This window comes from Podarcis gaigeae, assembly GCF_964106915.1.
Source record: "Podarcis gaigeae genome assembly, chromosome: 14".
NCBI lineage: Eukaryota > Metazoa > Chordata > Lepidosauria > Squamata > Lacertidae > Podarcis > Podarcis gaigeae.
In genome coordinates, this window is record NC_139690.1 from 34,831,387 (window position 1) to 34,854,646 (window position 23,260).

Here is a 23,260-nt window from a genome sequence, read left to right on the forward strand (position 1 = left end):
AGTGTCAATGAGAGTCGCCTGACTTCCACGTTGCTAGGCTTCAGTTTTTAAAACGTAGAGATAAAACACTATATAGTCTTTATACCACTATCACCCTGAAATTCCGGTGAAAACTGAAGGACCCCAGTCGAAACAAAATTTAAAAAATCCTTCTAGTAGCACCTTAGAGACCAACTAAGTTTGTCATTGGTATCTTTCGTGTGCATGCACACTTCAGATACACTGAAACAGAAGTCACCAGACCCTTATATATCGTGAGAGGGTGGGGAGGGGTATTACTCAGAAGAAATGCAAATTGCACGTCAGAGTTGTCACCGGGGATGTACATAGGAAAGCTGTTTTATGTAATATGATCCTCGGGTAAAAGGGAGAAAGCATGAACTGTAAGAGATAAGTCTAAGGAGGCTTTACGCCGCATTCTGCACCAGGGTATGCCCACTTGTGTCTAAAATATGCAATTAATAAATAGATGTAGGCACACTCAAAAAAAATAAAATGCAAATTGATGCCGTTCTAGCCCTTGGCACCAACCTCTATGGTAAACCCGTTTGGCATTGATAAATATAAAGGCACCGAGAAAGAGAAAAAACACGTTCAAACCGGAAGTGGTTATAAACTCCTCCTATCTCTAGGGTTATTTAAAAGCCGAGGAGTGGGCGGAGCCTCGCGGAGGCGTCTAGGCAAGGCCTTTCAGAACTGGCCAATAAGAACGCCTTCTCTTGAAGTTCCTGCCCAATAAGGAGCGAAGGGGCGGGAAGAGTCCGCGCTTCACTCATCGCCTCAAGTCAAGCGGTCGGGTCCGTGGAGCATCTCCGTGAGGCGGTTATCGATCTGGGTCTGGCGGACGGCGGACGAGAGGCGGCGCGGCTATGAGGATGGCGGCGCTGGCGAGCGCGGCCGAGCGGGCTGTACTGGTGAGAGAGCGGCTGGGGCGTCCGGCCGCGTTGCTGTTGTAGCTGCTGCTGGGTTCGGAGGTAGCGGCGGCGTCTCCTTCCCACTTGGCCGAGAGAAGCCGAGGCGCCTCTGTTCAGCCCTGAGGGACCAACAGCGGCTCTGCCTGGCTCAACCCCTTCGGTGTGGAGCGGGGCCTTGCGTGACGTCACCCGCGCCGGCATCGGCGGTGCGTGACATCACTCCACAGCATCGCGGAGCCGGCGCCGCCTCCTGCCCTGAAATTATAATTACCTTATTTCATAATGATATTTATCATCGTCGTCGTCATCACCATCCTGAAATATGTTGCCAGCACAGAGAGAGTGCTGTCACTCAGGTCCTCCTTGTGGGCTTCCCTATAGATGCATCTGTTTGGTCACAGGGTGGTGGACTAGATGGGCCATTCGCCTGATCCAGCAGCTAGTCTCTGTTGATGTTCTTTCCCCTGCTTTCTATGAATTGCCGGAAAAAACTGGGCTGAGAGTTTCAGCTGCACATTTAAACTTCATTTAAAAGAGTCCAGCCCAAGAGTTTGTGAATTGATGCATTCTGTCTTCACGGGTAATCTGTTCACTGTTGCTGAATAAAATCACCCGATATACTTCCAAGGAACTCCAGGACACGATTTGAAAACCACTCATGTTAGATAAGATTTGCACCCTGCTTAACAATTCCTTCAAGGAGTTCCGGGTGGTGGGCAAAGTTCCTTCCCGCAAGGGACCCCACTTTATCTTACAGCATACTTGTGAGGTGGTGATTTCCAGAGGATGTTGAGTCTCTAGCACTTGTCTTTTCCGCATTTCCTTGCCCTCTGATTCCTCCAGTGTGGTGTAGTGGTTAAGAGCAGTGGACTCGTAATCTGGGGAACCGGGTTCGATTCCCCGCTCCTCCACTTGCAGCTGCTGGGTGACCTTGGGCCAGTCACACTTCTTTGAAGTCTCTCAGCCTCACTCACCTCACAGAGTGTTTGTTGTGGGGGAGGAAGGGAAAGGAGAATGTTAGCCGCTTTGAGACTCCCTAGGGTAGTGATAAAGCTGGATATCAAATCCAAACTCTTCTTCTCTTCTCCAAACATTGTGTGTGCGCGTGTGTGTGTGCAAGTGTGCCTGTTACACAGGAGGGGTGGACACAAGCTGATGTCATAATGATTTTTTAGGCTTTAGTGTGCCACAGGCTTCTTTGGTCTTCTGAAGTAGGTTAGGCAGAGCAAAAGCATGGAGCAGGGAGGGGTTGTAGCTCAGTAGCAGAGCATATGCTTTGAATACAAAAGGTCCCAGTTTAGATTCCTAGTCTATCCAGGAAGGGCTGCAAGAGGCCTCTGTTTGACACATGTTGGAAATGATGCTAGACTAGGTGGACTTCTGTCCAAACCAGCAGAGATGCTCTTATCCTTTGAGTTGGTGATAGTATGACTGTAGCATTTTACACTGCAAGATGTGAAAGTCATTTCTTTTTTGAAAGCTTCTTTGATGTCTTAAAATGCTTCTTCATCAGAGCCAAGTCTTCTTGCCCAGCCTGATCCTTGCTGTGCTAGTGTTCTAGTTACAATGATTTTTTTAAAAAGACATGGGACCATTAAATAAAACGACTCCCTGCGCACATACAGTCCGAAAAGGTACAGTCCATCCTGCCATCTGTGGATTCTTTACCACTTCCTTCTGCTGCATGTATATGCCCAGACTCTGTCTTGCATTCCCCAAGCAGGTAGCAATAACATCAACATTAACTTCTCCTTATTGAATTGAGCAAATAACTCCTCTTGTCCAGCATTTTCTCTCCATCACTGCCAGCCAGAGGCCACTGCCTAGAAGCAAGGTATCATGATGATTGGGATCTCCTGTTATTGTGTCCAAAGATGTACTGCCTCTGGATGTGGAGAGTCTACTTAACAAGAACTGACCGGGAGAGCTGATGGAATGGTCCTCTCTAAATTTGTCAGTCTCTGTTTGTTTGTGTTCATAGTTCTGCACTTTAAGCCTGCATCCACAAATGTTGACAGTTCAGTTCCAGCACAATGAAACATAATTGGTTGGTTCTGTAAGGCACATGGATGGTGCAGTGGTTTTCTGCATTCCCTTCATGAATTCTTAAATGCCATTCACAGCTGTTGCTGAAAGGTCTGAATTAGAAGCAAGGTCTGTCACTTTGCTATTTGGATATTATTGGAAAAGAAGGTATATTGTTGGGGGTGGAGTATCACTGAATAGCCAGTGTGTTGCTTTGCAGCTTCAGATGTAAATTAGGATTGATAAATTTGATCCTAACTGGAGCTGTGAGGGTCGGAGACACGTCTCAGGTTTCTCAGGAATCTGCAAACTCTACAATGTTTTCATCTGCTGCATTAGTTACCATTGTTATCGCTTTTTCGGCACCAAACACATGTCTGCACCGGTTGGCTAAAGTACTTGAAAACTTAGCATATATGGTTCTATATGCTAGGATCCACCAACAGTATTGTTGATTTCAATTGTACAGGCCTAGAGTTTATACCTTAGTAATTTGTTAGTCTATTAAGGTGCCAGAATACTTACTTTTGCTTTATCATCAATAGAAGACTTTACTGCAGGAGTAGGGAACCTTTTTCAGTCTGAGGGTTGTATTCCTTTCCAGCGGATTGGGCTAGATGCAAAAGTGGGCCTTGAAAGTGTGAATCATGCCTTTGTGCCATACCTTGCATTCCACCATGCAAACCTTTCCATACACACACCTCCACCCTTCAACCAGGCAAGCAAAGAGGCGTTATCACAGTTTAGGGACACGTTTCAGTTAGGCGAAAGCACTCAAGGAGCATGTGGGGTGGAGGGCCTCCTGAGGGCCAAATAAAGATTGGCCCCACAGGCCTGGGGTTCCCCATCCCTGCTTTATAAGTTTCTCCAGAGTCTTAAATATACATAAATCTAATCTGGCAACATTTATCACTTGAAACCTGAAACAAAGCATTTATTTATTTGTTTATGTCCCATGTGTTGCTGATGCCAGTAAGGCTATTCTGGCCCTTAATCAAATTGCTTGGGGCATTGTTTAAACATTAGTTCAAGCAACAGTTCTATGCTGCATGTTCTCAGTTCATATCACACTGTTCATTTGAATAACACAATGTCTCCAACGCCATAAGGAATGCTTCATCCTAGAGTAGGTTGTCTTAGTGGCAAAAGGTTATTCAGTTTACGTGCAGCATTTTTTGTTTGTTTGTGAACTCCTTGATCCTAAGCAGATTCACCCTTACCCAGTGGGAGTGATTCATGGTGCATTTCCACACTTGAAGTACAGTTTTAACCTGTACAACATGACAGACTGCTGTACAGATGGGGAACTCTACATCAAGTAACCTGTGTGCATGCCCAGCGTCGGAGATGTACTCTCAGTATCTCAGTATCAAACTCTCAGTATCAGAGGGGCACTTTTAGGGGTTTCACTCAATGGTGCTGATCAGCTGTTAAATGCAGAAGATCTGGAGACATCTGTATTCAAGTAGAAATGCGTAAATGAAGAGTAACCTAAGAGTTTGGACCTAAGAGGTTCCCCAAAGAACATGGTTGGGTGGTGGGAGGTAAGATTTGGCTCCTACCCTGTGCCTTTCTCCTTAAAAGTAAATGAAGACAGCCTCTTAGAAATAGATTCAAGTTAATTATTAAAGCTATGTAGGTGCTGTCAAGGTTCAAGAGACTCTGAAAGAATTTGTTTGTGTTCATAGCAGCTGGAGAAGAATGTTCAAGGTGCCCTTGGGGATATAGTCTTACTGTGGCTCCACCGCCCCTTCTGGATCCAGCAGTGCTTCTGTTTATCTGAAGCCATGTGGTGCTTTTGGATTCACTCCTGTGTAAACAAGTGGATTGTTGTCAGCATTGTGAATAGTTGGTTTCCTCTTTGAACCAAACCTTTCCAGAATTATTTGGGAACAGACACTGAGATGTCATTGCATGATAGGGAAAGATGTTGGGTGTGGCGTTTCCGCAGTTTATTTTGTCAAAGTCAGAACCAGGTCAATAAATTGAGGAGTGGTGGTAAGACAGTGAGTCGTGGGGAAGGGACTAGGAGGCATGCTCAGTTCAAAGTTGAGCCTTGCTGGAAGCTCCATATGTACCTGTCTCTGCAGCTATAAGGCTCAGGGGTGATTTATTTAGATCAGGCATATCCAAAGTCCGTTTTGGGGGCCTAATCCGGCCCGCCGCTTGCTTTAATCTAGCCCCTGTGGCAGTTTATATCCCGGGGTAAAATCCTAAAAAACCCTCAACAGCTTCAATCCTAAGAAAAGCTCAACAACAACTTCAGTCCAAAGAAAAAGGTTAACAACTTCGGTTAGCCCTTTGGTCGGCCCTCATGGCCCTTCACTTCATCAAATCTGGCCCTCTGAAAAAAGTTTGGACACCACTGATTTAGGTAAATGTTGGATTTCCAAATATTTCTATCAGTATGGCTCAATTTGTGCAGTAGAAAATCTAAGCTATGAATTGTGGCACTTTGGTCACAAAACTGTAAAAACAACAACAAAAAGGGTAGAGCCATTGAGATTAATGGACATGTTTTAGTCTTGTCCATCAGTTCTAATTTGAGTCGGGCTAACAAAGAGTGGCTTTTTCTCAGCAGAGAGAGCAGGACAGCAGAAGCATTCTCGGCAGAGAGAGCAGAACCTGATCCATCTAAACTAAGGAGACACCCCATGCCTTGCTGACTCAATAAGAGCTTGTGAAATCCGCCTCTGTGCTTGGGAAATGGAGAGGAGGAAGCAATTTTGCCATTGCCTGTGTACTCTTTACTTCTGTGTTGATTTGAATATGAATGAAAACCCTGTAGTTTCTAGGCAAAATAAAAATCATGTGAAACTTTCAAGAATGTTAAATTAAAATGTTCTGGTTAACTTGCATAGCTTGCTGCCTGGGTAAGATCTTCAGTTTTAAAAGTGCATGATCACAAGCATTCTAAATGTCTTTGGATAGTTTCAGCAGAACTTACTCATTTATGTGTGATGATGTGAGTGGATAGCTCAGTTGGTTAGAGGGTGGTCTGATAACGCCAAAGTTGTAGGTTTGATCCGCGCGTGCGATAACTGCATATTCCTGCATTGCAGGGGGTTGGACTAGATGATTCCTAAGGTCCCTTCCAACTCTACAAGTAAATTATTTTATGAGTGGAGGAACAAAGAGGAGAGTAGCATTGGAGTACTAAATATCTTTCGAAAGTTCTCAGTGAATCATACTATAGAAATGTGGAGTATAAATGCAGGGGGTTTTAATATGTATTTTCTTTCCCTGCAGGAAGAGGAGTTCAAGTGGCTTTTACGAGAGGAGGTTCATGCTGTCCTACGGCAGCTGCAAGATATTCTGAAGGTATTTACCAAAACATGATATTTCTTCCGACTGTGTGTTTCTTTGTCTGAAGCAGTTACTGGGCATACTAGCAACCTCTCTGGCCTCTTGTTCCACTATAAAACAATTTCAAACTTGCTATGGGTTCTGAGTTTTGGTTGCTTCGGGTATATTAGCCTTTGGCAAAAATTAGTGCTCTCCATAAGCTTTGGAGCACAACTCCTGTCTGCCCCAGCCAGCATCGTACTGACTGGACCTGATGGGAGTTGTAGTCGAAAACATTTGGAGGGTACTAGGTTGCCAAATGCTGGTCTCTACTTATGATGATACCAGAATACAGTGGTACCTTGGGTTACAGATGCTTCAGGTTACAGACGCTTCAGGTTACAGACTCTACTAACCCAGAAATAGTACCTCAGGTTAAGAACTTTGCTTCAGGATGAGAACACAAATCACACGGCGGCAGCGGGAGGCCCCATTAGCTAAAGTGTTAGCTCAGGTTAAGAACGGACCTCCAGAATGAATTAAGTTCTTAACCCAAGATACCACTGTATGCAAGTATGGCGACAAGACAAGGCCATGCACTAATTTCACTAGCAAAGAGCCAAATGCCAGGCCAGCTTTGTAGCAGAGATTTAAAAAGGACCCAAATTGTGTACTGCAGATTTGTCCTCTTCTCACCCCACCCCCAGTCCAGATATCAGAATTACAACTTCAGAGAGAGATTGAAAGACTTCCGCTTTTGGCGGCTATGCTGTGTATGTTCAGGTGGATGAATGAAGATTACTCGTGGGGTTTTTTAACTGAGTCAAGAAGTGTGTGTGTAGATAGATAGCCGTGAAGTACTTAAAGTTCATGAGATGAAATAAATTTCCCAGAAACAGGAAACTCTGGTGCATCTGTTCAAAGTATTTAAAAACAATAGAGAAGTGTGGAGGTAGGTTATACCATTGGTTTTATTTTTGTGTGAAGCAGAGTGGTCTTGCCAGTTTTCTGAGTTTCTCACAGAAGAAGAAGAAGAAGAAGAAGAAGAAGAAGAAGAAGAAGAAGAAGAAGAAGAAGAAGAAGAAGAAGAAGAAGAAACAACTTTGGGAGGCAGCTGGTGTCTCCGGCACTCATTCTTCTCTGCTTCTTTCTTGCTCAGGAGGCTTCTCATCGCTTTACATTGCCTGTGAGCGGTTCAGAGGGACCCATCAAGCAGGAGAACTTTATTCTGGGTAGTTCAAAGTACGTATGGAGATCTTCATGGGCAACATGCTTTGCAACTGTTGTCTCCTTGTAGCAGCTATAGAGGGGAGGGGAAACAAAGTGGACTTGGCTAAGGCCAGCCAGTGAGGGGGGAGCCAAGTCTGGGATCTTCCATCGCCACTTCCCACCACACCATGCGGCTCAGACAAAAGTTGTTTCTCAGGCAGCATCTCAAGAAGCCTCTGTGAGTCAAGATTAGAAAACTATTCAGCTTCTGTCAGTGTAATTAAGTTTAAATTAGAAGCACACGTTGGAGCTGATATGACCCCTCTCATCCTTGCCCTTCAATAGCTCCATCCATTCTCCTTTGCTGCCTTTCCCCCTTGTGTGGAATGTATTCTCTGAGTGTGTATGTTAGGAGCTTAGAACCTTTTTCAGCCCAAGGGCCCTCTGGTCATGGTGGGCAGTGCCAGATGCAAAAGTGGGTGGAGCCACAGATTTGTACAGTAGGCTAGATTCTAGCCATGCAGAAGTTTCCACATACACATCTCTCCATCCAGGCAAGCAAGAGACACTATCACATTCTGGCCAGACAAAATCCCTCAAGGAGGGTACAAAACAATGAGGGGTGTGGCCTGGGGAGAATCCCAAGGGCGCTGGACAGAGGGGCGTAGAGAGCTACATCCTGTATCCTGGCCCAAGATACCCCTCCTCTCTTGTATGCTGGGTCAAGTCTCCCTCCGAACACCTGATTTAAAATCACTTTTTCTGCTTACCCTTAGGTTTATTATCTCCCTTGGTCCTCATTCCCAATGGTAGCCAAACTTTAATTTCATGTTGCAGTGCTTGCCTTCATTACTGATCCATCTGTCTCTCTCCATCTCATTTTCCCCACTCTATTTAGATTGTAAATCCGAACTGCAACACCTTAAGACGTGTAAATAACAAAGGCAGTTTTTTGCTTTGTTGTTGTTTTTTTAAGCCCCAGGGCTATATAGGAGAAGATGTGCTTTAAATTCTTCAAAGGGGACCACTAGAAAGGTGCAAAGCAGTCAGAAAGATGTGTGTCCCTTCCCTGGTTCTGGTCTTCAGCCTCGTTGTTTCCATAAAGGGCTGAATGCCCAAGTGGGTGGATGGACACTTCCAAACCCACTGCTCAGGCACATGTTCAAAAATGGGCTGGGAGGGGGCAGGATGAAGAGAACTCCCATTTCCTCTAGCTGTTGTCTGCTCTTCCTCTGCCAATAGCTATAAGAGCATTGAGTTTTGAGGTAGGGCTGTGCCAAAATGCTCCCCTCCCAGATTTCACAACCCTTATTCAGAGACCGCAAACTGGCCATTTCTCTGATTGTGAGGGGTAATGCATAGTAAAAACTTGCTGCCATCATGGAGGCCTCTTACTTAAGCAATGTGAGGGTGGGTGGGCAGTTTCTTTAACGATTTTTTTGTTAGCACTGCTGCCTGTAACAGAACAGTTCTGCTTCCAGCAGCCTGAACATCTTTTTTGTAGCTGCAGAATGACTTGAATGCAGTGTCATTTTAGGACACTTTAGAGGAAGGAAATATGGTTATCACTATTGGTGGCTGCCATATTTTCCATCCCTCAAAATGCCCCAGAATGATGCTGCATCCAGGTCAATCGGGGCTAAGCCAAAGCAGAGCTGGTCTCTTATCTGTGTCTCTACCACTGTTTGGTATGTTGGCATGATAAAAGTTTTTTAAAAATAGAACAGAGACATTGCCCTGCCATCAAATTGTAAAAGTTTATTGCCTACCCATCCTAATAAACAATGAATCTGCTCTTTTTTGGTGGCGGGGAGCTGAACCCCTTCCTCTACCAGATTGAATGTCCACAGAATCCATCCAATCCTTTTCCCAGCTTATATTTGAAGATGATGCACTGCTACAGAGGACCCACCATACTTGGTACTTTATTGAGAGCAGTGTGCATCCTGTCATCAGATCCTTAACCAATCCCAATTTTATGGTCACATTCCTGTTGCAGAAACAAAGACGATTCATGTCTAAATAACAAACAGAGTTTGTTTTGCTCAATCACACTTTCTGCAATTATACAAGGAGGCTGTTTGCAGTATGTCAGCAACTGAGAGAAAACCAGAAAATAGCACAAGTCTTTCTTTATGCTGTCTATTCCTGATGCTTCCAATGAGGAAGTTAGAACTGTAAATATATAATCCCTGAACAGCACTGGCCTGCTCTTTGAACCATTTGTGTTTGCTTGCGTATATACATCCCCAAACACCTGTGAGAATTAGATGCATTTTATTATCCATGTTAACAACACTGCCTTTTATTTCAGCACTGACCAGGTGAAGGGAGTCCTGACACTTCAGGGAGATGCCTTGTGCCAGGCTGTGAGTATTTGCTCATGCAAGTTTCACGTGGTAGGGAGTGGGTACCTCCCTGATGGTGCCAGGCAGGAAAATCTCATCTCCTTCCAACACTCTTGGCATGTCAGCAGATCTCCTCTTGGGGGAATTCCAGCTTATTTTTCACTTGGGCCACTATACATTTAAGTACTATTACAGCAGTTTAAACAGTTGTGGCTTCTCCTCAAAACTCCTGGGAAGTGTAGTTTGTTAAGGGTGCTGAGATTTGTTAGAATACTCCTGGTCCCCTCCCAGAGTTACAGTACCTTGAATAGAGAGGTTGTTTGTTAAACCACTCTGGAAATTGTAGCTCTTAAGAAGGGGATAGAGGCGTCTCCTAACAGCCCTGAGTGCCCTTAACAAACTACAACTCTCATAATTATTTGGGGGAAGCTGCAACTGTTTGAAGTGGTGTAAGAATTCTGTGAATGTATGGCACAGATGCACTTCTGCCGTAATCAGATAAATAACCAACTGACTGGTATCACTTGCTCACATGAGCCTTTGCCATTTACCTTGCTGAATTGTCTTTCAAAGGCCGCAGGGACCATGAAACCCCTGCCCTCGTATTGCTGCTCATGCACAACAGTTACCTGCTGCTTTTGGTTTCCATGTCAGCAATGTAGCCAACACACCATCAGTGCCAGGCAACATACCATGCAGATCTCTTAGGATTGTTATTGAGGCCTGGTTGTAGATTCCCCCGATGGTTAAGCAAACTTCTCTCAGCCTCACTTCACTATTGCTGCAATGCAGATAAACATGGCCTCTAATCCCAAAGGGTAACAATAAATCCAAGAGAGGAATTTGGCTGTGTGTGTATGTGTGTCGAATGAACTGTAGGACTACTGCATGCTCCAAATCAGTGTTTCTCATTCTTGGGTCTCCAGCTGTTTTGGGACTACAATTCCCATCATCCCTGGCCACTGGTCCTGCTAGCTGAGGATGGTAGTTGTAGTCCCAAAACAGCTGGAGACCCAAGTTTGGGAAGCACTGCTTACCAACCTTTTGGGGCACATTTGCAAACTGGAGAAACTGTTGCGGGCACCACCACATACGCACACCACCACAATCAAGCACATGTTACAACCTATTCCACTGGCTACAATAGAGTACTGATTTGAAGCTTAACTGTAGGGAGGGGGCCCTGTTGGGGCTAGGAAAAGCGTCTGCAGACCCAATTGCACCTGGAGGTGCCGCTTCAGTAATTCCTGAAACAGTATTTTTATTTGAGAGCTTGCAGCTTCTCAAGTTCCTTACCTGCTAAACTGTGGCTTCTCAGTGATTGACCCAGGAGGGGGTTGCATCTTTCTCTACTCCCTGTTGTTTGTTAACTGTTCAACCAGGCACAGTGTTTCAGTATGTTACCGAGGCCCCTGGAAAGTCAAGGTCCTGGGCCACTGTTATTTGAGGACTTTGCTTGTTTTTGCTGCAGTGCTTCAGGTGAGCCAGGTATTGCACAGAGCTTGGCATCAAGTAATTCAAATGATTTGACCCCTCTCTTTGGCCAAAAAAGCCTCGAGCAGCATAGAAAGATCAATAAAAGACATGACACACAAGAGGAAAAGAACAGGGAGGGAAAAAGGAAGCTCAATCCCCAGCTCTTAAAGTTACAGTTCTTCCCAAGGGCTATCTGGAATAGAAACAATTCAGGTGGCCTGATGGAACAGCTGCCACTAGGTGACAGTTGAGGCAGCTGGTTCCTCAATAGAGGTGACAAAACAACCCTTCTTCCTTTCTTTGCAACCTGACGTAATGACTGCCACTGTTGACTTTCCCAAACCAGTTAACCAACTACTGGTTAGCAGATGCATCCAGTGTGGGGCTGAAAATGGCCATTAATGGGCTATCTGATTGTCAATCCTAAACCCTAATACCACATAGGCATCAAACAGAATAATGTTTTTTGCCTCTCAGAAAAGGTGCTTTCTCCAGCTTGCTGTTCCTCCTATAGAAATGTAGTACCTGATACAGTACTTCCAGGACTCAGCATCCTGACCTCAATAATCAGAAATAGGGTGGGAGGGTCAGAGTAGTCTCTGCTAGACTTTCGTTAGTAGGGAACTGCTATGAATGTATGCTGTGTGTATGCACCCTTCATCACCCTTCTCTGTTTCTCAGGATATTAACTTAAAAATGCCCAGGAATAACCAGCTCCTACACTTTGCATTCCGGGATGATAAACAATGGAAACTCCAACAGGTATGATGACTGCAAACCCGTCTTCTTGCATCTTATTTGAGCAGATTTTGTGTGCTTCTAAGTTCAAAACTCTTTTTGCCTGCTTTGGCCCAGCATGCTGATGGGCTGCCCTTTGTGCTTTTTTCAGATCCAGGATGCAAGGAATCATGTCAACCAAGCAATCTACCTGCTTACCAACAGAGGCGCCAATTACCAGTTCAAGACAGGATGTGAGGTCCTCAAGGTGAGAATTGCGCTTGCTTCCGTTCTCCTTGGGGACAGTCACTTTTCCAGATGAGTGAACACTTCACCTGCAACTGGAACAATTGTGGGACAGAGCTGTGGCTTGATGGCCCTGACGGGACACATGTTTAGCATGCGTCTGGTCCCAGATTCTGTCCTTTGCTCTCTTGTTAAAGGGCAAATGGTCATAGAACAGGGAAGGAAATCTACCTGGGACTTTGGAGAGCTGCTCCCAGAACAGACAGCACTGGGCTAGGCGGCACTACTGCTCTGGCTTAGTATGCAACCAGCAGAACTTTAAAGGCCTTTCTGGATCAGGCCAAATGCCCGCCTCGTCTCCAATTAAATGACTCAGAGATGCCGAGAAGCAGGGCATGAAGGCAACAGCCATTCAGTATTCAGAGGCATAACTTACCCTTACACAGAAGGGTTTTTCTTCCTTTCGATGTAGGTCACAAGAGATTTCAGACGTGTGTAATGGGATGTTAATATAGAAGGTGTAATGATGACCATTGGCTTAGATAGATTAGATAGGAAATAGAGCCTCCATGCTCAGAGGTAAAATATCTGACTTGTAAGAATCCTGGCTGTCCATAGCTGTTAATTGAATACTGGACTTTATTTATTGATACCATTTTTCAGTCCCACCTTTCAGAATGCAAATTATTCTAAGGCTGTTTAGAAGCCCACATTTTCCAAAACCTCAGTGAACGATATCCACACATAAAGTCATCAGGATCCTTCCCACAGGGCACTTGGTGGTAGAATCATCAGGGGAAAGAAGGGTGATAGTCCAGCTAGAGCCGGCCTTGGTGTGGTCTTCGCCTCCTTCCCACCTTCTCCTGGGGTCCTGCTCACGGGGCAGTTGGTGTCAGGGAGATTAGAGGGACCTTTGACCTAATCCAGGAAGGCAGTTTGTTTTGGGGGCAGTTTCTTGCTAAAACTCAAATGAAATGTTTCTGATGGACCCTACGCATCAATTATGATTTGTGCATACGAAGAAAGCTCCGGGGTACCTGAGAGGCCAGGGTTATGCTTGGTTCTTGATACACTGAAAGCCATTTTGGAGTAACGTCGTATGACTAAGACTTTTCAGCCACATCTCTAAATAAAATTGCGGGTTTCTCTCTCTGCCTTCCTCCTCCTCTCTCCACACCAGTTGATGGATGCAGTGATGCTGCAGTTGACAAGAGCTCGGAATCGGCTCACCACTCCAGCTACTTTGACTCTGCCAGAAATCGCCTCTAGTGGTGTTACGGTAACTGCCTTTGTCAGTCTCTCAGGAAGGGATAAGCACACACCTGCTCCAGCCCACTCAATTCTCTGTTAAGAGTAATCTTAGTTGTGCTCTAAGAAAAGTCCAGCTTTGTGTATGCTTGCATTAAACCTGCTGTACTGTGTGAATGGCTTAGGTTTTAAGTTATTGGCAACAGCAAGGCTACAGAAGTCAAGAAGTAATAGTAATAGCAATCCTCCCACCTTGGCTTCCATCCTTCTAAACTCTGAAAGTCCTACCTACAAAGTTGCCTTTGTCTCCTGAGCTTTGAGAATTTCCTGGACATTTTTTTTAAAAAAATTGCACATCCATGAGGACTAGAATGTTGCTTGCAATATGCAGGCTCAGGGAAACCAAATCCATTCCCTAGTAATGCTTTACATGATGTGGTAAATTGTTCAGCGTTGGCAATGGGGGAGACAGGTGCGGTGGGCCCTTCTGAGGTTTCCCACCCACCAAGGAGCTGGTGGCTGCTGCTAGACGGGGGCTCCTGACATGCTGCAGCAGACAGATTTTGCTCACACAGTTTCCTGTGACTGCATGTGATCAGAAAAGAACTGTTACAAATAGGAGCAGAGGGACTCTTTGCCCTTGGGAGCTCAGCAGTTTTGGTGAACTGGATGTTTCTGCCTCTCATTAAAATTAACAGGTGGCCCCTGATGCATTGCTCTTTGTTTAACTCCTGAAATCTTTAGGTCAGGGAGCGCCAGCCTGTCAGTGTTGACACCAAAGATGTTGATGCAGGTGGGCCAGTGGGCTTGGCCCAGTCTGCCAATTTGTATTTGCCCTGTTGAGAGACTGGGACTTTCAGAATAGAAAAAAGATTCATCACCATCTTTGCAGCAGTGATGCAACGGTTGTAAAACGGTGGGTTGGTATTCCCAGGGGTGGAGGAAAGGGGGTGCGGTGGGGACAGAACACCCCGGGTGTCTTCGCTGAGGGGGGTGACATTTGGTGCGCCACCCACCCACGACTCCCAAGCCTACCCCGATCCATCGGTGGAAGGGGGGGAGCTGTGCCGCTTTGGTGGCGGCATTCCCTTCCCCCTTCGTTTTGACAGCTGGGGAAGGTTTGGGAGTCACGGGTGGGCGGCGCGCTGAATTTCCGCCATTGGCGGCACACTCCATCCCCGGCTGCAGGGCACGCGTGCTGCTCCGTGCACCCGAGCAGCTATCCCGTGCCTGGGAGGGCACCCTCTGTGCCCCGCCTCCCTTGGGAGCGTGTCCGCCCTGGGCAGCACGGATATATGCTCCGCTGCTGAGTGTTCTGTTTCTCTCCCATCCCTGTGACTGAGTGACAGGGCCTAAAGGGGAATGTTTGCTTCTCCTGACAGTAGTTCAGGCCCCTCTAGGGAGACCTGCTTTACACTCTGAGAATCTTTGTCCTAGCATTTGTCTTAATTGGTGAGCTGGAACCCACAACCAAAGCATGATCTGATCTAAGGTGGATCATAACAGCTGCGTCACCACCATAGAAATACATAGTAAAAAGTCAAGGAATGGGTCCCCAAATGCATGTTTGATTTAAAGGTCAGGGAAAAAAATGAAGACTACTGTCCTCGAGGGATACTTGTTCACAGTCCTGCATGTATTGAAACCTGGTATTTTCAATGGGTAAGAAATGAAGGACCTTAATGATACACTGGTTTTGCTTTCCCTGCAGAAAATGTTCACTCCTGCTCTGCCTCCAGACATCCTCGTCAATTTCTACATCAACCTGAATAAGCTCTGCTTGACTGTCTATCAGCTGCATGCTCTGCAGCCCAGTTCTACAAAGGTACCAGGAAGATGCTGAAGGGCTGTTTATAAATCTCCTAAAATACAAATAAATAGAGCGTAACCCCCAGCTTGCTCCCAGGGCAAGGGTCTACTCTACTGTAATCCTACATAGGAGACATCCCTTACCACTTGGGGAGAAGGTCAGCATTAGAGCATTGGTTCCAAATCTTAACAAAGGCGAAATATTGTAGTTAATACAGCTGAGGGTCATAAGCCATTTGTAGGTCCGACCAAGCTCTTTGATTTTAAATGTGTTGGTGGATCTTTACTGGTGATAGTTTTGGCAAAACTGTAGATGAGGCCCAAAAGCAGCTGCTTAACATCTTTCTCCTTTGTATTTACTATCACTACTTCTAGGGGGTGTTGTGAAAGACTATTGCACAAGCTCTGACTAGCTGGGTAAATGTTTGTGGGTTGTATCTGAGCAGGTTCTACTCAGAGTAGAGCTGTTGAAATGAATGGACCTGAATTAGTCATGCCCATTACTTTCAGTGGATCTACTCTTGGGTAGAACTTGGTTGAAGACAACACCATATGTCACTAATGTAAGAGTCAGGAAATGACAACAGATGCTAAGGAAGCAGAAAAAATATTGAGACTGTAAGTACACTATTCACATCACCTCTATAATAAAGAAAGTTTGTGGAGTCTACACAGAACAACTGTTTCCTTCTTTGAAAATCCCTGGGTGGTAATTTTTTATTTCCTCCCCCAGAACTTCAGACCGGCTGGAGGGTCCATACTACACAACCCAGGGGCCATGTTGTAAGTTGGGTTGTTTTTGTTTTAATTGTGTATTTTGTGATTTTATATTGTGATTTTATGTTGAGACCTGCGGGTATAGGGTGGTATACACATTTAATAAAATAAATGAATAAATACCATCACACTATGGTGAAGAAGGCCTGAGGGAACAGGGTGGAATCTTGTCTGTGTAACCTCCCTGCCCCCAGCAACTAACTCTCTCTCTCTCTCTCTCTCTCTCTCTCTCTCTCTCTCTCTCTGCAGTGAGTTCAACAACCAAAGATATGAAGTGAACCATGTCCACAAAGTGGAGTGTGTCGTACCCTGGCTGAATGACGCCCTTGTTTTTTTCACGGTCTCCCTGCAGCTGTGCCAGCAGCTGAAGGACAAGGTCGGGTGGTGGAAAGAGATGACGTGGTTGGCAAAGGGCATTCCTTGCTTTTGGGGTCCAGGGGATGCTTCTGGATGTTGAAAGTATTTTGCAGCGGCAGCCAGTATGATGCCCTACAGAAGCTGCTGGACTGCCATCATCTCTGGCCGTTAACTATGCTAGCTGGGGCTGAGTGGGCATGTGGAGGGCACCACGTTGACTACTTCTGGTATACTTAGTGAAGTGTTAGTTCTGTATCTGATGCGGAAAAAGGAGACACTGGGGGCAAGGCAAATAGCGTTGGATTGTGTGAAACTTAAAAGCATATGTCCTGCTGATGTAAGTAACCCTTAGCAATAATATAGCACATTTATAGCATTTAGACTGCTACAGCTAAGTCTATCTCAAGTAAGATGCAAAGGAAAAATGAGCCAACAGCCCTGTCAAGGTAGGTTGATATTATCCCCATATTTCAGATTTGGGAGGGTGGGATGTGGAGGCTTAGAGAACCTCTAAGCTTGTGACAAAAGTGAGATTTGAATTAAGGATCCCCATTCCCTGCTCATTCTTGGATTCCACACCAATTAGCTTTTTACAGCAGAGATGGGAAACCTTAGGTTGGGGGTTCCCAAACAGATGTCTTGAGCATGAGCATGATGCGGTTTCTGACAACCTCTCCCCCTCTTATTTTCCAGATCTCTGTGTTTTCTGGCTACTGGAACTACAAGCTCTACTGATCCTGCCTCAAACAGTGGTCCATTTGCAATTTCAGCACTCTCTCTCTTCCCGGGAGGAAATCATTGTATAAGCTGTGTATGTGTGAAGATTTACTGGATCCCACTGTTCATGGTGGCAGCTGGGTAGGCACCATGCCCAGTGTTGGCAATCTCATGTGTCGAATATCATTATTTATTAGCACTTTAGAAGTACACCTATTTCTTTCCAAGCTGGTGAACACTAGTCAAATCCCAACCCGCTAGAGCAGGGAATGGGGGGAGTCTGTGGCTCTCCAAATGTCACAGGACTGCAGCTCCCATTGTCCCTGATCCACTGGCCATGCTGGCTGGGACTGGTGGGAGCTGAAGTCTAGCAAGACTTGGAGGGCCACAGGCTCCCCTTTTTCCTTCATTAGAGGAAAAGGTGTGATTGTGAACAGGGAAAATGAAACCAGGGCTGGACTGTTGTGGAGAGATAACAAGAGGGACCAACTTGGTGTGTGTGGTGGGCCACGAAGAGACATTCCTCCCTCGTCATATTTTTGGTTTGCTGTCCCTTCCATCACCACCACCAAATCTCTTGCGCCAATGTGGAAGATTCATCTCTACAATTTAACCCCAGCGGCGTCGGGAACAATGTTCTTTTGGTGGGTAGCCAGAGGCACCACCTCCATCATGTCTTCCATTGAGCCATCGCTATGCCCGTCTACCACTAAGCAATGCAAAACATACATGTTTGTCTTGGTGGCAGAGTGGTCGGTTGCTGCTAAACTTGAACGAATCATTCCTTGAACTGGTCTGCTGTTGTTGTTAAATAAAAATCCCTGACCGTTGTGCTGTGTGGCTGAAGTTTCAAACCTATGTTTCGAAGGAGACCCCAGTGATGTGTGGTTAGTTGGAGTTAGTCAAAATGTATTAAGTTGATATAGGATGCCTCGACTCTGCCTGTTGTTAATTATTAAATTGTTTAACAGCCCTTCACCAGAACAGGTTTCAACCATTGTTTTAAACTAATTTTAATATTTCAATCAGATGAATAGCAAGGATCCTAAAATTCTCAAAGGCCGGGGCAAAGAGGTGTATCTTCAGGATATGACAAAAACTATACAGTGAAGTTGTCAGTTGCACTTTTGTAGCAGGGAATGACATGGCTTAGGGCAGGGTGGCCCAAGTGCAAGAGTACTTTGACACAGAACCCATGGGCTGCACTCTGCCTCATTACATGGGGGAGAGGGAAGCAAGGGCAAAAGTTGAACACACACACACCACCCTCGCTCTGCCTTCCCAGAGCTGGCTAAGTGAGGTGCCGGGCTTTGGGAAGGAGACACAAGGCTCTGGCAAGAGCCCTAGAGTCATCGTGTCTCCTCAAAGCTGGGAACGAAGTAACTAAGCTTTGGGAAGGAGGACTCTAGCATACTGCCAAAACCCCCACATCTCCTTCCCAAAGCCCTGTGCCTCCCTTACCGTACTTTGGGAAGGCAGGTTTTTTTTTGGGGGGGGTCAAATATTGTTGGGGATCACCCAAAAAGGCAACGAGGGTCACATGCAGCCTTTTGGCTACACATTGGACCTCCCTGGCTTAAGGGCTGCCCCAAAATCTCTCAGGACAGTGAAACAATCGAGGGGGCTCCCTCTGCTGATGGTTTGTAGGGCAAGTCTCTACAGAGCCCAGTTCAAAATCATGATGACCCAGAATGCAACTTCTATACTACACTAATTAGGAGGCATTCATCTGTGTTCACCGCAACATCCAAAAAGCACATTCCTTGGAACCTACTGAACCTTGAACAGTAACGCTTCTCTTGCTGCTTGCCCCATCATAGCCATGTGACTTTATTACTGCAATTAGCAGTTGACTGTAAGAAACCAGGAGGATAAAGACTTCACACTGATTCAGGCTCCATTTTACAGCAAAATAAGGAAATTTCATCACAGCGCGTTGACAGCTAACCGATGTAATTGTGGTGTAATCTTTTGTGGACTAGAGCACATTTCTCCAGACACATGAAGTGTAGGTTTCTCAGTTGGCCAAAGTATTCATGGGTGAGAAATACTATAAGGGGGGGCAGGGGGGGTGGAGAGGAAACAGCAGGTCTGCCATTAGTATGCAGCATCTTGATCTACACAAGAAAATAGCATTGACCCATTCCCTGTGATGGTTGTTGAGAGTTATCCCTTTTCTACTATGGCTTTATGTGAGTCAGCCAGAAAACCCAATTAGCCGATCTTGATCTGCCCCTCCTTTAATGAAACACAAACTAGATGGCTTAAAAAACCAACCGGGAGAGGACTCTGCTGCCTTGTGATCTTCTCTCCAGTGATCAAAAAGCAGAAGATACTGAACCATAGGCTCATACCTGGAATGGGTTTCACTATTCAGTTTAATATGCAATCAGATGTGGGCTAAGTATTGTCACAATTGGTGCATCTGGCCTTCAGTGCCTGCCCAGGCAAGGTTCAATTTATAGTTAATTCCAGTGCAGGTGAGAAAATCCAGTAAAAGCACAAACATTTGGTCCTCTTCCTGGTTGCTTAGGTGATCAGTCATGGGAAAACTACAGCTCCATGCCCGGGTTAACAATGCCAGCCTTTTTTCTGGGGACCTGTGTACAGGAAAGCAAGGTTTTAGAATCTCAAGCAGTAAACCATGGCCAAGGTGTGGAATGCACGTTGCCCCTGTTTGTGCGAATGCAGCCTACAGTGCTATGCTGTGTATTTGAACCCGGATCTGCTTCTAGCCCGAGTGATCTGTTAATGCCGTATTACCTTTTTACTTCTCACATTCCAAGATCATGATGACCTCATATTCTCCCCTGCTCATTTTTTAAAAACGAGATTTTTTTTTTAAAGCAGCTTGGTGAGGGGATACCTGTTTTGGGGAAAATATTGCCTCTTTCGCCTCTTCATTTGTGTCAGGGGGTGTAGGGGTTATTTGGGGGGGGGGAAGTTATGAGCATCACCAGGTTTTCCTCTCTGAAATGGGTTTATTGTGGTGCCCATGATAATTAATTAGATTTCCAAATGTGCTCCCAGGTCCCCCCAAAAATAAGGATCCCTGCTCTAGGTATGGGCATATAATACCAGAAAATGTTCACCTTCTCATATGAATCACAATCACAGCAACAGCAAAAGCAGCGGATAAGAACAATGAGGGCCATGAAGAGAACAACACCTGGAAGACAGAAAGAATTGTTGTTTAAAGCGTTTTCTTCCATGCTCTTCAGCCAAAATAGGCTGCTGGTGCAGCTCACAAAGGTCATCTGCCCCTGTTGTCTGGCTTGCAATCTAAAATACATGGCACTTGAGGAAAAAGAGGGGAGGAGCGAGGGGAAAAGCTCAGGCACCAGTTCTTAAAAGTTATAATGACCAACTGAGATGGAAGCAGCCTGATAGAACGGCTGCCACTAGATAATCTGAGGAAGAATCAAAGGGAGCTGGTCTCAGCAGAGGTGATGGAATAGCTTGGATGCATCAGTTTCTGAGTTCCCTGTCTAGAAAAGGGGAGGGGCAGTCCACAAATAAGAGCTGTAGCCTATCCTAGGACACACATTTTACAGTACTGTTAAATGGTTCAGTGGAGACAACTTTAGTAATGTATATCCCACCTTTCATAGAGCTCAAAGAAACATTGAGGAGGCTCCCAGCTCCAGGCACTGCTTAAACCCTGACCTGCTTAGCTTCAGCAAGGCTGCTTTAGTTATTTAAAATTCAATTTCTTACAAATATAATCTATATTTTTTGCACCACTATGGGATGGGGCCATTTGGATTTTCTGCGTCAACAACCAAAGCAGCTTGAGCCATAGCGATCTGCCCAAATCGTAAAGGGACATGGCTCAAGGTCTAGAGAAAAAACAATATCAGCTGTGAAAGGCAACCGTTCCCCCCCCCCCCTCATTTCCCTGCCACACCCTCCAACTTACCAATGAAAGAAAAGAAAATGACAAATGCCGCAATGTCCCAGGCAGTCTGGAACATCTGCTTGCTTTCCAGTCGGGTCAGTACATCATGGATCTGATCACTTAGCTCCTGGCCAAAATCTTTCCCTGAGGAAGCCATTCTTGGTCGTCTGTAGCCTCCTTTCTGATGTTCCGTTTTATCTGCCGATAGAGAAAAAGAAGATAAGGGAAGGCATGTAGCTCAGTAGTACAGCGTCTGTTTTGCATGCAGACAGGTCCCAGGTTCAATCCTAGCATCTCCTGGTGGGGCTTGGAGAAACTCCCTGGAGATCAACTGCCAGTCAGTGTCCACAATGCTGAGCCAGATGGGCCTATGGTCTGACACAGTAACTTCCTACGCTTCTATTTCAAATGGCACCTTAACCAGTATAATGAGGTCTGGAAACTTGCTGCAGCAGTACCTATTTATCTACTTGCACTGACGTGCTTTCAAACTGCTAGGTTGGCAGGAGCTGGGACACAGCAACGGGAGCTCACCCTGTTGCGGGGATTCGAACCACCGACCTTCCGATCAGCAAGCCCAAGAGGCTCAGTGGTTTAGACCACAGCACCACCCGCATCCCATTTCTTAAACCTGAAGCTGCCCCTGGCTGGATTGTGTTAGCATTTCAGACTCCGATACTGGTAACCTGGCCAATTGCTAGTTTGCCAGTCAGGCTAATAGAATGGTTCTCAAACACTCATTTTTTTGCAGTTTTCAGGGTGCAGCAAAAATAAGCAACTCCAGATCACCAAGCCTCTGGCACCTGGAACAGTGCTGTGCCCCTTACCTTCTGTTCGGCCCTCTCAGATGCTTCCTTGTTCTACTTTCCTTCCTAGGATCTGCCAGGTCCCAAGAACCACCCACAAAACTGAGCAGAGGAAGGAGATTAATTTGGTTTACAGAAGTAAAACAAAATTAGGAAGTGGCTTCCTCAAAGTGACCAACACAAAACCTAGAAAATCAACTGCTTAAATGACAAGTGACAAAACTATATATTGTTACCTGCAGGTATTCCTTCGTGAGGTTTTGCTGTTCCCTGGTTTTCAGTAGGTGTGCCACCCACTTTCACTTCCTTGTTCCTGTTTCAGCAAGTGCCCAGTCCGGTAGTTAAACTGCAGCCACCTGAGCTCAAACAAATAGCAAACACATCCTCTTCTCCTAGCCTAGGTAGGGGATGAGGGAGAAATTAGAATCAGTTTGCATTTAAAGGCAAACCAACCTAATTCACATAGGCCAGTACCTGTTTCTCTCTGTTTTTTTGACTTTTCCAAACTTAGGTTCGCTTCTCCACATTTCCACATCAGTTTGCTTTTAAAAGAAAAAGGCCAGATGAAAATTCATCAGTATTTTATTGTGAATTTCTTTCCATATTCATATTTTTTTGCACACAGTCTTGGCTGATCTGCATATTTTTGCAGAGCAAAATTCCCGCTCGTATAATGTATTTCTTACTTTCACTAAATACGTGAGTTTTTTCACACTTTACCCTAATATATGCATCTTTTGCAGATGTTGTGTGCCTGGGGAATTGCATTGCAAATTTTGGAGAAGTGCAAATTTCAAACACTGACTGATATTCTCAAGAGCCCTGTGAGGACAGTGGCTACAAGCCATGATGACTACTGTCTGCCTCCACGGTTCAAATGCAGCAATGCTTCCGAATACCAGTTTCTGAAGACCACAGGAGAGAAGAGTGATCTTGTATTCGAATCCTGCTTGCAGTTTTCTCACAGGCATCTCGTTGCCCACTGTGAGAATAGGCTGCTGGACTAGCAGGCTCTTCTTACCTTCTTATGAATGAGGAATAAGAAAACTTTTGAGGAATTGGGGAACAGAGCTGGTTCTGGAGATTAAAAAATGCATGCGTGCAATTCCTGAGTGTCCAGCAGATGGCGAAGTTGTTTTATTTACCTTGCAGACAATAGCCTACTTCAGGATCCCGCCCAAACACTGACAACCTGAGTGGTTTAAAAGCCAATCCCTCTTCTTCCCTGGGAACTCTGAGAACTGTAGCCCTGTGGCGAATTGGGGTCTGCTAACAACTCTCAGGACCCTGAACGAATTACAGTTCTAAGGAGCGAAATTGGCGGAAGCCATGCCTGTTTAAACTAGGATATTGTTTTAAATGTATAGCATGGATAGGGCCTAAAACAAAACATGTGCTGATTAATTTCAGTGGGTCTATTCTGAGTAT

General features: G+C 45.5%; 2 protein-coding genes across 4 annotated transcripts; one reads left to right on the forward strand and one right to left on the reverse strand.

The window, feature by feature from the left end:
* The first annotated feature begins 675 nt into the window (after positions 1 to 675).
* On the forward strand, positions 676 to 17,958 carry ROGDI (rogdi atypical leucine zipper). 2 transcript variants are annotated; one of them, XM_083711017.1, is made up of 11 exons: positions 689 to 914; positions 6,189 to 6,260; positions 7,384 to 7,466; positions 9,748 to 9,802; positions 11,939 to 12,019; positions 12,147 to 12,242; positions 13,401 to 13,499; positions 15,180 to 15,293; positions 16,011 to 16,060; positions 16,304 to 16,430; positions 17,105 to 17,958. In XM_083711017.1, exons 1-11 carry the CDS (start codon positions 870 to 872, stop codon positions 17,144 to 17,146), a joined length of 864 nt encoding a protein of 287 aa, XP_083567143.1. In that variant the 5' UTR covers positions 689 to 869; the 3' UTR covers positions 17,147 to 17,958. The 2 variants fall into 2 exon arrangements, with proteins under 2 accessions (XP_083567142.1, XP_083567143.1); XM_083711016.1 differs by lacking the exon at positions 17,105 to 17,958 and having other exon boundaries at positions 676 to 914; positions 16,304 to 17,098.
* Positions 17,959 to 19,352: 1,394 nt separating this feature from the next.
* SMIM22 (small integral membrane protein 22) lies at positions 19,353 to 22,217 on the reverse strand. 2 transcript variants are annotated; one of them, XM_083711044.1, is made up of 5 exons: positions 22,069 to 22,217; positions 21,854 to 21,934; positions 21,048 to 21,224; positions 20,221 to 20,297; positions 19,353 to 19,728 (listed from the first exon to the last, which is right to left on the reverse strand). In XM_083711044.1, the coding sequence occupies exons 3-5, from the start codon at positions 21,181 to 21,183 to the stop codon at positions 19,681 to 19,683; spliced, it is 261 nt and encodes an 86-aa protein (XP_083567170.1). In that variant the 5' UTR covers positions 21,184 to 21,224; positions 21,854 to 21,934; positions 22,069 to 22,217; the 3' UTR covers positions 19,353 to 19,680. The 2 variants fall into 2 exon arrangements, with proteins under 2 accessions (XP_083567170.1, XP_083567171.1); XM_083711045.1 differs by lacking the exon at positions 21,854 to 21,934 and having other exon boundaries at positions 22,069 to 22,215.
* Between the last annotated feature and the right edge of the window lie 1,043 nt (positions 22,218 to 23,260).